The sequence below is a fragment of the Hippocampus guttulatus genome, chromosome 14 (assembly GCF_054856545.1).
Source record: "Hippocampus guttulatus isolate MCC_2025c chromosome 14, RoL_Hgut_1.0, whole genome shotgun sequence".
Classification (NCBI taxonomy): domain Eukaryota; kingdom Metazoa; phylum Chordata; class Actinopteri; order Syngnathiformes; family Syngnathidae; genus Hippocampus; species Hippocampus guttulatus.
The window spans coordinates 549131-565429 of NC_141274.1; the positions used below are offsets into that span (position 1 = coordinate 549131).

At 44.7% G+C, this 16299-nt stretch overlaps 1 protein-coding gene across 7 annotated transcripts in view; it reads right to left on the reverse strand.

The window, feature by feature from the left end:
* Positions 1-304: 304 nt before the first annotated feature.
* Positions 305-16299, reverse strand: part of adgrl2b.1 (adhesion G protein-coupled receptor L2b, tandem duplicate 1) — a 130177-nt gene continuing 114182 nt past the window's right edge. For 2 of the 7 annotated variants that reach the window (XM_086128535.1, XM_086128534.1), the window contains 4 exons: positions 15572-15700; positions 12167-12263; positions 10204-10329; positions 305-3483 (listed from right to left, as the gene is read on the reverse strand). In XM_086128535.1, the coding sequence (XP_085984661.1) occupies positions 2636-3483; positions 10204-10329; positions 12167-12263; positions 15572-15700 (1200 nt within the window). In that variant the 3' untranslated portion in view covers positions 305-2635. Of the gene's footprint in view, positions 3484-4887; positions 4942-10203; positions 10330-12166; positions 12264-15571; positions 15701-16299 lie in introns of all 7 variants that reach the window. The other 5 variants (XM_086128540.1, XM_086128541.1, XM_086128542.1 and 2 more) reach the window with 5 other exon arrangements.

Genomic DNA, 16299 nt, shown 5'->3' on the forward strand with positions numbered 1-16299 from the left:
CGGGGTCGCCATTGATGACCGCAGATTCCAATATGAATAAAACGGAAGTAAGTTATGTATTCTTTCTGTGCGGCCAGGAACCAAATGACCCACGGACCGGTAGCGGTCTGCGGCCCGGAGGTTGGGGACCTCTGCGCTAGAATATTCTGGGAAATGTTCCGCGACTCCACCACCAACTTGTACGGCCCGGAGGCGCAGGTACTTCCGTAAGATGCCATAAACCTACGTAGGTTGCACAATGCAAATTGCCACTTTAGGGGTACATACAAGACAGAACCCGTTGGTAAAAATAAGCATTGGGACATTTGTGAACAAGAAAAAAAATTCACATTTAATTGATATCAAACAGGAGTTGAATGAAATATCAGCTGACAATGGGCTCTTACAAAAGGAATATCAGGAACCTAATCAGTGCCGCAACAACCTGCGCAGTTTTTTTTTTAAACCAAATAGTTCCATTAATAAATTAACAAGAGTAAAAGAAAGACAAGTTTCCGCAAACAAAAAGTCCAGGTGACACATTTTCCTTTAAAGAATTGTCCATGAAAGAAAGCCAAAGCACTTTACAAGCAGAGATGTGAGCAGATGGATTCGGATCTCTCTCCAAATACTGTAATTTTTTTTCCCTTCCTTTAAAACATATTTGATCATACAACAAGTCCAAGTGTGAGAGGGAACAAAAGCATATCCCCTCCATTTTTATTCACTTTACATGAAGAGTTCTATTAACATGGAAGAGGGGTGAACTACTGAATGGTTGCCTTTTCTTTTTCTTGTTAAACATTATTACCTTTTACACTAGTGGTACAGCAAAATATAAACTCTTTCGGCTGTTACTTTGACAACAGTTAATTGTGCAATAGAGAAAATATAAGGCCTGAGTCTGAATGAGTGGTTTTCATTACTTTACAATCACAAGTGTGGAGCCACTGGAGTTTGTCTCAGATCACCAGAAGAGTGTCAGGACCTCTTTAGTGGGATATTTAACCTATTTCCATCCTTGAGACACGGTACACATACAGACTTTTGGTTCTCGTCCCAATTTTGCCCAGGCTCGGCCAAGGACGACAAATGCCAGACTACCTCATAACATAGCTTAGAAGATGATCCTGTGAGATGAGTTTTGAGAGTTAATTTGGCCCGATAATAGGATCCATGCGGGTCGGATGCTGACAACTTCAAGCCCCTTTCCCAATGAGGGGCGAACCTATGCGACCGTTGGCGAAGGGAGCAAAAAAGCGCATTCGCGTCAGGGTTCATTCAATGTCGCAAAACGTTGGCCAACGGTTTTTGTATTTTTTTTTCTCGTCGCAAGGACGTGTTCAAAATGACCTTGAGACAAGAAGAGTACAAACATCTGACAAATGTCTGGCGGCTGTTTGGCAAACAGCCGCGACCTTGAACGGACCCGGATGAGGCCGCAACGCCCGCTAATCTTCGCCTCTCAGTGGCTTGGGGCTTTAAACGTCAACAAATGTTTACAAAAATTTTTAATCAGAGATGCTTTTCTTGACTTTTTTTTTTTTTTTTTGCGCCGATACTCGTTCTTGCTGTCACGCATCAGATTTTCACAATATAGCCGCGGTAATATTGTATCTAATATATAGTCATATTTCTGAACTAAGACTTCGGTTCAGCAACAGGTGGAAATATTTTTTTTTTGCTTTAAATTACAACGCACGGTAAAATCCGTATTGCGCAAGCTTTTATAGGTCATATGAAAATGTCCAAAACATGATGTGCTAGAAAGAAAGCAAAGACACATTTTTAAATCAGTGCCAAACACACATTTAGGGACACGTAAAGCCATCTCTGATTCCAATTTTCTGTTAAGTAATGAAATTAAAAGCAGAAATCTTGGCTGTGTGGGAGAAGTGACCACCGCCGAGTCATGGCTCCGAGAACTGTGACGTTGAACAGAATGTAGCCAATCAAGAAGAGCCTCAACTGAGGAACCACAAAGCGGGCCATAAAATAAAACAACCATGTCCGACCAGATGTCATATTTTGTATCAATGTGTTCGCCAGACGGCAAGATGTAGTTTACAACGCGAGTCTTTATTGACAACATCAGCATTCTACTGCCTTCCAACCTCCCATCCTTTCGAAAACATTCAGGAAACACCGATGCAACACAACTGGTCATGTTTCTTTTTTTTTGGTCACAGCACAATTGAATCCACCAGATTTCCGTCTTGGGAGGATTCTAGCTCGGTGGTAGAACAGAAACTTTGTGTGTGTGGTTTTCTGTGTCGTCATTATCGGGCACACGGCACACACAGTCTGACCAAAACTGTAAAATGACAAGATTTTTTTTTTCTTTGCGTGTGGTCTGGAAATGGCAAATAACCTTTTCAAGATATGACAAACCTTGATGTGCGTACTGGGCCTTACACAGCCTGTGCACCTCCATTGTCTGACAGCAAAGTGTTCACAGTGCACATTCAGGCCTCATTCGAACAAGTTTTTAAGTATCAATGAGTTTTGTGTGCAAAAAAAAAAAAAAATTGTCACAGATTCATTCCTTTACCCACCCAACAACGCCCCGACTTCCTGGTGCGCTCGCGGAGTGCAGAGCCGGGCTCAGCGGCTCATTTGACATCAACCGGAAACACCCGCCCACTCGGGTTTGAGCTCAGAGGCTGGTGATGATCTGCATCTGTCCGTCAGCGGAGGCGTCCCCCTCTTGGGCGGCGGGCGGCAAGCAGCTGTCACTGGGCACTCGGTTTATATGGTAGTAGGAAAGCCGGGGCGCATCCCCGAGCTCGGGCATGCTTTTATGATACGCGTCCTCGCTGTTGCTCCGGGTGGAGGGGGAGCGCTCGTCCTCCTCTTCCTCCTCGGGGGGGTACGGTGAAGCGGAGGGCGAGCCCCTCAGGTTGGGCATGCTGGTGTAGAGCGAGTCTCTGTTGTCGTTGTCGCCGGCGTCCTCCCCCGGCGTCGCCGTCTCCACCCGGCCCTCCGGCTGCACGGGAGCCTTTTGGGCATTGTAGAGCAGGGAGTGAGTCCTCTGCGGCAGAAGGGGGGCCTCCGTGGCCTCCTTGCGGTGTGGCCGCAGGAGCAGCTCCAGGGGCGCGTGGCCCTCTCGCCCACTTGCCCTCTGCGGGGACGACGCCTGGACACGATCGGCTTCGACGGCGTCGTCCTCGCTGCCGCTTCCGCTTCCGCCGCCGCCTCCCCCGCCCCGGTCCGCCGCCGCCCCGGTCCGCGAGGCTAGTGCCGGGTCCCGATCACGCCGGGCGCCGCCGCCGCGGCCTCCGGGGGCGGCGCGGGCCCGCAGGTTGTTGTGCACCATCTCGGATATGATCATCTTCTCAAAGGCGGCGTCGTCCAGGTTGAGGCCCCCCATGTCGGGCTGGGGGGCGCGGACGCCGGCGGCTTCATAGTTGTCGTCTCGCAGGGAATAGCTGTTGTTGAAGTTTCCGTTGAGGGGGAGGGTGTCCATGGCGCTGATGTCCCGGCTGTTGCTCAGAGACTGCTGTCCTGCAACAAATGACAGATGACAACACGTGAGATGATTTTCTGCCTCCTACCCGAACCCACTTCTTGAAAACACCATCCGCGTGGACTCGATATTGCTCAGGACACATGTTCTCTTCCATTTATGAAGACCACATTCTCTCCAAAAGAAAGTCTCCACTCCTATGGCTCCAGCCAATCAAATGCAACGCCCACAAACACAAGGGGATTTTTTTTTTTTTTTTTTTTTGAAAAGCACTACTGTACTTTGTGACGTGAGTAAAAATAAATAAATAGAATGAAACAAGTTGAAGATGGCCCCCGGAAGCAATCGTTGTGGCGGCTGACTTGACTTCGAAGTGAGGCCGATCGCAAAAGTGTGGTGGCAGGCTTTAACTCGCGGGTGTCAAAGTCAAGGCCCGGGGGCCAGGTCTGGCCCGCCATATCATTTTGTGTGGCCCGCGAGAGCAAATCAAGCATGTCAACTTTTCCATGATGCTTGCGAAAGTCTGAACCAAAATTTAAAATTGTCAGATGTAATCCATCATTACATGGAGATATCGCAAGCACGATCTCATTACTTACTCATTACATAAACGGAAGCAATGGCCGAACTAGCCATTATTCTTGACTTCTGATTTCAAAACTAGTTATCCACCAATTTGTTGTGCATTGTAGATGTAATACGTGGAGATGGAAACCCTAACTACAAAAATGAGTTTGACACCCCTGCTTGAACTGGAGCATCGCGTTCGATTCGAAGTACCGGCACTCTTGGGTACCGGCGCGGTCCTTGTGCACCCCTATGTAGGTATTTGCAGCGTATTTATTTAAATGTATGTACATATAAAATGAAAGTACAAATGTACAAAAAGTTTAAGTGACAGTCAAGTTATAAAAAAAAGCCAACAAAATAAAAACATTAAAATAGATGAATACCATCCAATTCAATGATACATACAATAATATACAGTATAATACAATAAAAATACACAACAAAATATGAAAGTGCATCATAAAAATAAAAAAAAATCTCTAAAAATACCCATGTGTTTGTGGACGCGGGCTAAGAATTGATCCTGAACAATATTTACGTCATGCGGAGAGATGGCAAGACGCGATGAGACCAAAAGGATCATACATACAGTCGAGCATGAGCAGCAGCATGTGAACAACACGGCGGCACACAAAAGCAGCCACAGACACAATGAAGAAAGAACGACAAAAAGCACAAGCACAAGGTTGAACATGAACAATGAATAAAACATTGCAGCCTTTAAAAGAAGTTGGGGGGGGGGGGAAAGAAGGAGCGATGTGGAACACAGATGGCCTGCCACCTCTGTACACCCCCCCCCCCCCCACCCCCCCACGAAACACACAGGCACGTTACCACACACACACACACGCAGGCACGGTGCAATGACTCACTTCGCCACCACTCACATCAAGTGTGTCTGCTCAGGCTATCTGCCCTAAGCACGGCTGATGAGCAAAAAAAAAGTGGGAAAACAAAGACACTCGTTTTCAAAATTGCAGCAGAAACAAACAAACAAGACAAAAAAAATGCTCAAAATCAAACACAATAAAAGCAGGTAAAGAGGAAAGAAAATGCTCTGGATTCAGTCGGCTTGCGTCCTTGGAATGAAAGATAACAGAATGCTTTGTTCAGATTTTTTTTTGTGTGTGTGTGTGTGTGTGTGTGTTGGACACTTTTGAAGGAGGACAAAAGCAAGGACGACTGAATCCTGGACTCAGCAGGTGAAGGAAAAAAGCTCAGCGGCAAGCAAACGTCTGCTCGCTTCAACGATGCCAAGCTCCCAACCCTTACTTTTGATTGACACCTGACTTTTTCCTCGCTTTTTTAAAAAAAAAATTATAAGACACGTGCGCACGCACACACACGAGTTCATTCGCCTTTTCCAATGTCAAATGTAAGCACTTTTAAGATCCATTTTGAGAGCTTTTCTTGGTGCAGATTTCTGCAGCATACAGTAGCGGGCTGCCATTTGGACATCGCAATAGAGGAACCCGCTGTCATGTAACATTAGAAATAGCAGTCCAGTATTTGCCACTGTAGCAATCTTTTTATTTTGTTTTTTATTGTCACCTTTCAAATGAAGGGAGAATAATTTTGTACGGTGGAATAACATTGTTCACGCCACAGCTCGTTTATACACGACTGGATATCAACGCCTGATTTAAAACAAAATAAACTTGTTCTTTTTACCTCACTGTTATTATAAATATGATTTTTTAAAATGTGTTTACTTTGCCATGTTCGAAGAGATCAAGGATGGTGGCTTGAATTAAAAAAAAAAAAGTCCTTTACATAGTAGATTTCTTTTTGTGCGAAATAAACATTATATTATACATGATAAAATATACGATTGTTTTATCATTTTCTAATCCGCTTGTATCCTCGCAAGGGTCGCGGGGGGTACCGGAGCCCGTCCCAGCCGTCTTCGGGCAGTAGGCGGGGGACACCCTGAACCGGTTGCCAGCCAATCGCAGGGCACACACAGAAGATGAACAACCATTCACGTTCACAATGACACAAGGGACAATTTAGAGCACTGGTGTCAAAGGCAAGGCCCGGGGGCCAGATCTGGCCCGCCACATCATTTTACGTGGCCTGTGAAAGCAAATCAAACATGTCAACTTCCATGGATTTTTGCTAAAATCTGGACCAAAATTTCAACTTCTCATTTGTAATAAACAAGAGAGATACTGCAAGCATTTTCTTGTCACCAAACTACCTATGACCTAACTTATACAATAGTGGACTAAATCGTTCTTCCTGATTTCTTTATATAGTTTCAGTCATACGACCCTCCAAAGGAAACGGGAACTACAATGTAGCCCGCGACAAAAATGGGTTTGACACCCCTGATTTAGATCTTTCAATCGACCTGCCATGCACGTTTTTGGAATGTGGGAGGAAACCGGCGCACCCGGAGAAAACCCACGCAGGCACGGGGAAAACATGCAAACTCCACACAGGAAGGCCGGAGCCAGAATTGAACCCTTCACCTCTGCACTGTGAGGCCGATGCTCGAACCAGTCGACCACCGTTCCGCCTATCACTACCAATTATTATATACAGAGTAAAATAAAATGACACAGGCGGGCCAGCCACATTCCAAAAACATGCATGGCAGGCTCATTGAATGCTCTAAAATTGTCCATCGTGTGAGTGTGAGCGCGGATGGTTGTTCGTTTCTGTGTGCCCTGCTGATTGGCTGGCAACCGGTTCAGGGTGTCCCCCGCCTACTGCCCTAAGACAGCTGGGCTAGGCTCCAGCACCCCCCCGCGACCCTTGTGAGGATAAAGAGGCTCAGAAAATGGATGGATGGATGGATAAAATGACACAAAATAAATAACATGGAATGAGAGAAAAAAAAAAGAATAGACTTCCAGTCATGAATAACAATCAATGCTCCAAAAGAAGTTGTGCTTTGCTACAAGTGCTTTGAGTGAAGTTTCATTTTACATATGGGTGAAGGTAACAACTGTTCAGTGAGACGTTTTACTGATACACACGCACACACACACACACACACACACACACGCACACACACACACACACACACACACACACACACACACACACACACACACACACGCACACGCACAAACCCTTGCGGCCCTTTTTTTCTGACCTTGAGAAGGCAGCTTGAGTGTTTTGTTTGTTGCTGCCGTTGTTTTCCCGAGTACTGACGCTAACCTTCATATGCTCGCTCTCATTAGATGTACTTTGATTTCACGAGAGGATTTTATGAGGCGGCTAGGCTTTCTGCGGCGAGCCGACATTTTAGTGGCGGCTCGCTGCGTGGAATACAATGAAATAAAGCTCACAAAAATACGAACGGATGACAGCTGGTGAACATGAAAGAGATTTTTTCGAAAAGACAAGGAAAGAAAAAAAAATGAGCACAGGGGTGAGAAGAGGTTAGGTGATTATCGGACACATCCTCTGAAATTTGCCGTGTTTATGCACAGACAGGTAGTGCCTGAGATGGGAGTTTTGCAGCCGAGCGGGGTGGCGGAGAGTGGCTGGCAAAGATGGGAATGGAACCCGAGCGGACTCCGTCACAGCTGCGCTCTGTGAATCAATCCAAAGTGAAATTTATCCAAGATGTTTGCGATGCTTGTACGGCACAAGGAGTAACATCTGCCCAACATTACTTCGTATTAATAAACTCATAAGACATGACGATCTGACTCCCCCCCCGCGCCCCGCTTTCATCCCCAAGGCGTTAAATGTAACGATTATAGCAGACCAAATGTGAAAAGAAGCTCACGTCTCCCGCCGCGACTTGGGAATCCGTCATTTGGTTTCCAGGAAAACGGCACGCCATATGTTAGATTGCTTCTTGATCGAGTCATAAATACGGCCGTAAATGTGGCTAACGTTCCTCTAGAGGCAGGACTGAGCCACAGCGCAAAGAAATATTTCATGGAAATCACCCGTTCCGACTTCACAATGTGCGTGATTTAATTCAGTACACCGAGTTTTGTATCACCGGGGCGTGAATTGGTAAAACGTACACCAGCTTAAACAATACGGTGGCATGCATGCACGCTAGCGTATGTTTTTAAAAAGGAAGCGGGAGCAAAACTGGGTTCGGTTCTACTTGATTGAGGTATTCAACAACGTAGTCATGTTACTTTTTGATCAATCCTCATTATCAAGTCCATCCAAGTCTTATTAACTCCCTCGCTGAACTGCTGACGCGTTTCCATCAAACAATTCTAAACATTCAACCCCCCCAAAAATAAAAGTTAAAACAACAATTTAAACAATGTAAAAATAAATACCCAACCCTTAACGAATAAGCCGCTCAGCTGCTGTTTGAGGGTTGACGGCCATACAAGCATATCAAAAGGAGAAAAAAAAATGTTCAAATGTTCTCTTACTGGATATGCGATGAATTTTGGATGATGTTGTTTTGAACAATGTATTACATTTCCAATACTTTTTTTTTTTAAAGGCATTTTGTCTTCATTGTGCAGCAATTGAATGACCTAACAGGGGACGGCTATTAAGGTCGTATTAAGTTGAACTCTTTGTATTTGTAACGCCATTGGCCTTTCATCATGCCGCTGTTGCTTTTCTCCATTCTCTTTTATCATCAAATGGGGAGAATATCTGAGGGCTGCGACCGTGCGCCCGCGCCGCATCGCGCACGTCCTTTCTTCCCTATGATTGGCTTTTTTTTCCCTCTCCCTTTTGGCTGTGCCAGCATGGAATTAGGTCACCGCAGACATAAGTAAACATCGACTAAATAAAAGATCACTGTTCCAAAGTGTTTCTCGCCACTGACCGATGATCAGTGGCACAAAAGATCGGGATAATATCAAACAACCAAATGAAAAACAGGAAATGAAGTGGTCAATGACAAAATACTCATTGTGACCAACGGTAACCTCGAAACAGCAGTCAACCGGGAGACTACCTGTGAGGAGCATTATAATATACTTCATTTTGGATGTAACTTGCCCAACACTGACAGGCAAAAACGTTTTTTGTTTTTAAATCAACCTACCCAGTAACGCTATGAAGGTAGCGCAAGTTAGCATTAGCTCAAGTGCAATGCTAAATGTGTAGCTTCAGTTCGCCCGGTTGTCTCATTATGTGGGCTGAAAACAGTGCGATGATCGTGAATGCGGATGCTAGAAAATGACATTTCAGAGCGCTTTGCTCTCCTCTTTTGCTCCACTAACGAGCGGTGGCCGAAACCGTTAGCGCCTTATTCCTGCACGTAAAGGCTCGGTTTAAAAAAATAGATACCGGTACATAAATAAAGCGCCAAACTGGACTTTGCTTTCATCTTTCACATTCCCATCATGACTTACCTCTCTGTACGCCAAATTTGAAACACAGATACAATACATGTAAGAAAGACTGAAACGGCTTTTCTTTTCAGTGCCACGGGCTAAATCGCAGGTGGATTAGGAGCAAACTGACGTACAAGATGCAAAAATAGAATCGTAAAATGACAACAACAAAAGAAGCAATTAAAAATACTTTGTACAATTGTAAAATAATAGAAAACGAATATATTGTTTTTTTTTGCTTTTTTCTCTTGTGAAAGTGCAGGCTTTATTTTTATTGTATACTCCTTGACATTTTATTTATATAATTTGTGTAAAAGCCTCCCTGATATTTCCTGGTAAAATTCAGAGTAAAAATGATTAGGATTATAATTATTTCTTTTTTTTACATGTATAAAATTGAACATATGAGGTGATTTAAACATCTAAAATGCATTGTGAACCTAACAAATATTGTAATATAATATATGCCGTATACATTTTTATTTGTTTCTTTTATATTATTAAGTATGTAGAAAAATTCATCCGTCTGCAGGCGCCAATTACAATGGCCAACATTTAAAAAAAAATCAGAGATGCAAGTAAACTAGATGTAAATGGATAGATTAATTTTTTTGCGCCGCTTCCAAATTGGCCCTCGTTTCGAGCACGTCATCACAATAACAACAATAATATATAATATATTTATCATTTATGAATTTTGGGTCAGGTTCAGCAAAAGGTGGAATTTGTTCTGACACGTCAGCTATAAATGACACAAAAACGTGAAGACGCACACGAAGCCATCTCTGATTCAAATTTGCTGCCGGCCAGTGGACATTTTCAACTTTTTCCCGAACCCCTCTTAACATGTTCGCTTGCAAACAAATCACAAAGCGCAGGCAGGCGGCGGAGGCATGAGGCGCGCACCTGGAGAGTGAAAGGTCGGTGGGGAAGGCGCGTTGCACACCACCGTCTCTGCCAGCAGGTTGTTATAAGGGTTAGTGTCGTGGGTGCGGAGGAGGGGGTTAGTGAGGAGGTAGTTGCCGGTCATGCCTAAAATAACAGAAGAAGAAAAAGAGAAAGAGAGAAATGTCAGGATGGACAGTCAGGGAAAAGGGAAGGAGGGCAGCCTGACAAAACCCGATGGCCGGCATCGCCACCATGTTAGTCTTGGCCCACTGTCAAAATAATCAGAACAAAGCCCATTCAACGTTGGGCTACATGAATTTCACAAGGAACAGCCTTTCCCCAAACGTTTAAAGCCTTCAGCACCCCGTCAAAGTTGGTGCACCCCTATTGCTCGCATCACAAGCCCCCCCCCCCCCCCCTCCAAATCCAAACAAACCATGTTAAACACAAAGCTTGTTGAGTGATTTCAAAGAGAACGCCCTTTTCCTCAACGCCCTGACAATGCTGATACATGGCTAACGTTGGCATCACAAATCAACCAAATCGAAATAAATAAATAAATAAATACAACGATCCAAAAAGTCTACACACCCTGTTCAAATGCAACGTTTATTCAATTAACCGGGATGTTACTGCTGAGAAATAAATAAATCACATTCAAACTCAGGTTGGATGGCAGTCAAAAACACCCGTCAACACATCACGCGCCTCTCTCTCATGAACCCCAAATAAAGTTCAGCTGTTCTAGTAGGATTTTTTTATGGTCAGCGATTCCAGCACAAGGCTTGGGACTCAGGAGAGCTCCCCCAGCCTGAGAGATATCTCAGTGTTCATGTAACGGTTCGCAAGTGAAGGCGCTCAACATCCAAGGGGAGAAAATTGATTGTACTCTGCAAAACTGACAAAAATATGAGAAATAAACTATTCAGGGAGGGGAAAGAAAATGCCTACCAACCTACTTTGTAAGCCAATCACCCCTTTCAGAATCAGAATCGGAATCAGAATCAGAATCGTCTTTATTGGCCAAGTATGTAGAACACACAAGGAATTTGTCTCTGGTATAACACGCTGCATCGGTATCATCGTAAACAAAGACAGAGCAACAAAGTTAGCGCACCGCTATGTCAGGATCGCAGCTACAATTCTGTAAAAAAAAATCCAAACAAATGCAATTTAGCATCTAGCTTGAAGTTGACGCACCCCGGCAAACACTTGTTTGAAATTAAGCCCGCACTTGGGAGGCATAAAGATGTTGCCCTTCGCGAGACATTATGCAAACGAGCCCTCAAACAATATTAGCGCGACATGCGTTGACGACGCGATCGTCCGCAGCGTTTATGCGAAACAAATTCCCCCATAGAAAAGCAGACGCGAGACAAAACACAGCATTCTTATCGCCCGCCGCATGCTGTTTGTGGAAAGAATATAACGAGTCATGTCGCTCATTTAGATTTAGCTCGACAAGCTTTCTCTTTCTCTCAACTGGCATGCCTTTTCATTTTTTTTGGGGGGGGGGGGGGGGGGGGGAGCTTGAGATTTCTAATTACGTTCCAAATCTGCAGCAGCGCAGCGGGGAGCTTTGGCAGTGCCGGGATCCATCCCAAAACATGCTCTGACCTGCGCCTGACTCACTCATCCCCTCCCCGCCTTCCCCCTGACGAGCTCTGCAGGCTGCGGCTGATTGAGAAGAGGCCTCTCTTGTCACCAATCCCGCCATTTCTACCCGTCAGGCCTGCAATAGAATGACTTCTTTTTTTTTTTTTTTCTTTTAAAGATGATCCCGACAGCGGCAGGAGACAGCGGCAGCTCCGGACTTTGTGATACGCTATTGTGTGCTATTTTCGAACACTTAATGCTAAGAGAAGAAAACCCCCCCCCCCATAGCATTAAAGTCTGTCTCCCTCCTTACCGCCGCCTCCATGAAAGCGACAAAGAGCGAGCTCCGTCTCAAAGGAGAATAACGTCTGGCGGGCTGGCTTACCCTGGTTGAGCGTGGAGGTGCTGTTTATGTCTCCCGAGATGAAGGAGGACTCCGACTGTTTCCTCACCGTGTCGTTCCACATGCGCCTGATGCGGCTCTGCGTGCACACGGAAGGAGACACCGATCAACAGGTTGTCGCCGCGAGCGTTGAAGTGGCTTACCGTCGTCAACGCTACTGATCTAAAAATGGATAATTGAAAGATTTTAGCACTCTGTGGCTCACTTTTAGCAGGTATTCCCAAAAGAAATATTTACATGGATCTGAATCAGTGATTTGCAACCTCAAGTGAACCACTTGTAGAACTCGTTCATTTCCCACAAATAAAGTATCTTTGGGTAACTATCTCTTCCAGCAACCTATAGTGACAGGCAGAACAATGAAATGCTTTTCCACAAGATGGCAGAAGGCACAACGAACCTGGAGTTCCACTTGTTGCCATTCGCACATTCAAGATTTTGTGGCAATTTATTTTTGGCTGTGTACTGTGAGATTTCTCTCGTGTACAATATGTGCTTTGGCTCCCAAAAGTTTGGGAAAGTCCAAATTAGTCCATGATATCAATGCTCCAATCAGGTCTCAATCCTCAATATTTGCCTCCACTATCACTTTTCCCATTTACCGTGTTTGGAGGAGGGCTGTTAACAAAGTCGGGATGACTCCTACGTGTAAGCGAACGGCAGAATAGGGGTGCGCAAGTTAATACGCCACACACACACACACACACACACACACACACACACACACACACACACACACACACTTTTTGTCTTCTGAGTCGTTTTCTCCGACTGTTCTCGTCCGCCTCTCGTCTCTTTGTCCTTTTTCTACGGTCGCACGTGTCTTGTCCAGATGTGCCTCATTGGAGGGCCCGTTGTATTTTGTATTTAGCTTCCTGGTTTCTTTCAGTCTACATCGGTTTTCCCTTTCCCTTTCTTTATTTTATTATTATTTTTTAATTACTTTGTCCAAAAGCGCACGGGCTAATGCTAGAATGGGGTTTGTTCTTCCAATGCGGCCCTCTAAGCAGTTACAATGATCAACAATCATTGTTGCACACATTTTTGACTTTTTGCTCCTGCTATTGGTTCATTAGAATGTATTTATCTAATTTAAAAAAAAAAAAAACAACCTCATTCAGTCATCGGTTGATTCATTTATTCTCAATAAAATCTAACTAGTAATAAAATAAACAATTTCATGAGTGCATGCGACATTTTTTGGAAATGATTTTGCTTATATCTTTGGCTCTTTCTTACCTTTGTTCATATGTACTTGTTGTTTTTCATGTTGGTTTATATTTCTTTCCATTAGCAATGTCGGTATGTAATTATAATGTGGATAGTTATTCTTTGTAATCTACAGCGCATCCGTTTACGATTTCTTCTTAGGTCTTTGCACAGATGTAACTTGGACTATGAGGGAAGCAACACTTGGATGACGTGCGACATAAAATTGAGATGGCGGTTAGATTTAATAGGTTCTTTGAGCAGCACGTGCATCGCTTGTTTGGTTACTGCGGGTGTACATACAGTTGCCATCGCTGTTCGGCCATGATCATTTTTTTTTTTTTAATTCATAGATCTGCACCGTTTGCCTTTTTCGATGCATACGTGAGATGTTTTGTTTTGGTCAAAAACAAAGAAATGGATACAAATACCGTATTTTCGGCGCTATGAGACGCACCTAAAAGCATTCAATTTTCTAAAAAGCCGACGGCGCTCCTTATAATCCGACGCGCCTGATATGTGGACCAATATCGGACATAGTATTTTAAATGTTCTGTAAAGCGCTTTGTTACGGCTGCAGCGGTTGCGAAAGCCCGATACAAATAAAGTTGTATTGTATTTTATTCCTTTTAGCATAGCTCCATCTAGTGGATGCATAACGCAACCGCAGCCAGCAATGTGGCTTCTATTCTCAGTGATAATGTTACAGTTTGAGCCCTGTGAGGCCCAGGGGACTCGCGGATCAGAAAAGTATGAGTCCCATTATGCATTTAGAGAGTCCCAAATTTGGAATTCTGAAATGGTCTACTTATTCAATTGCGTATGATAATAACACAAACAACAACATATACATACAATGATAAACAAATGCTGCAAAAATTGTAATAATTCAGGCATACAAGATTTGCTGAGAAATAGCTTCTTATTTCATCCCATGATTCAGTCTTTGAGTTCATAAATTCTCCTCTCTTTACTCTGCTTCCAATGATGCAAGGCTTTCTCAAAGTCAACTTATTATCGCAAAAAACTTTCCAACTTTAGCTGCTTCCTCTGTGATATCTCCGCAATGAACTTTGGCAACACTTGTTCGCAACGCTTGTTTTAACGTGACACAAACTTGTCAATCGTCTGCCCATCTCGCCAATCTCATCTCGCGAGAACGGAAATCTCGTCACGCGAGATCACTTAACGGGAGATCAAAACAACAATGGCGGCAATTGTCAAACGGCGATCGTTGCTGGAAAAAAAGATGTACCGTAGTTTTTTGTTTTTTTTTTGACTGAGAAATTTCTTTGCGTCCCAAAAACGCACATGATTTGGAACTGCACGTCCCGCGGGAAAAATTATGCGTCTAGCACGCAGGACTCGATGGTTGTATTCAATGCGCCTTATAATGGGTGCGCCCTATAAACGAAAACAGTTTGAAAATAGGCCATTCGTTGAAGGTGCGCCTTATACTCCGAAGCGCCTTATAGGGCGGAAAATACGGTACATGACAACTTGTTCAATAATCGAATTAAAAATGAGAATGAAATACAGACCCATTTTACATGCGCATTCTGACCTCAATGTTTTTTGTTTTTTCAACCTTATCTCCAAGTGTCCCTTTTAAAAGATAAACGCGGCCCAAGTTGAGCACATTTGTTTTCCCACTGGTCGACTAGATGCCGGGGCAAGAGCTCTGAGGCGCCAATTTCGCCGTCAGCTGTTAAACTTCACAACCGCTTTCTGTCCCAACTCAGACACTACCCTCGGCACCCTATTCCGTGCTGAGACCTTTCGCCCCAAGCAGTTCCAACAAAGTAGAAGAAGATGCACAAGAAGCTCTCTCGGTCCTCCGCCAACCCACACCGACGCTCTGCGGCTCTTTAATCTCCTGACCACTTTGTCTTATTGAGCGGCTTTAGTACGTTTGCGCTCGGAGATCTGCGCCTGGATCCGGACTTTTGAAAGCGCCGACGCCGCTGAGATGAATGATTCACGCAGCGCGGACATGCCTCACTCTGGGCGCCCATCAATCCGGCGAGCGCCGCGGGGAGCGCGGATGAATACGGCGGTAAGCTGCGGCTTCTCAACTTTGCTTTACTTGCGAGGCCGCGTCGGCATGGCTGCGCATCAAAGTGAGCGATCGGAATGGAAAAACTAGCGTGCGTTATTTTTTTTTCTCCGATTACCGACCTGGGTTGCAGAAGAGTAGCGCGCCGTGGTCCGAGACGCGGCGGTCTTTACCGATCCGTGGGGGCCGTCGGGCGGCAGGGCGCCGCGGCACCGAGACTGTCGGAAGCATTTGCTGTACTCTTTGCGGACCTACGCGGGAAAAAGGACAGGTCACAAAACTGACGCACCCAAAAGGGCCGCATGTTCTCAATCTTCTTTCAAATGTCACTGACAGCTGAGAGGTCCTTGAATGGCACATCTCGAGGAGCAAGAGCGGAAAATGACTGATAACAAAATATCTACAATGTAGGGAGAACAGTATGACGCGGTGGACTGCGGCGGAGCTTTCTGCAGCTTTTGCCGGGTTCGTTTTGGAAATGAAACCAAAAGGAAAGAATTGGAGCAGACAAAGGTGCGAACGTGGATTTTTGATGGATTCAAAGCATTATGCCGAATAATCGTAATCCAGTTCTGTCTGGCTTAGTTTTTGGAAATGAAGAACCAAAAAAAAAAAAAATCAAAAATCCCTTTAACCCGTTGGAGCAAGCAAAGCTGTGGAATTTTGACTGCTTCAACTGACTCAGTGGATGGAAAAAAAAAACTAAACAAAAGAAAACTATCTGGGGATAAAAGCTGTGCCTGACAACTTTTGACGGGATCAAATGACCATGGCAAATGGCCGCGTTCCTGAATCCGGTTTGTCGGGGGGGTTTCGGGACAAGCATGAAACTTCAAACGTCATTTCCAGC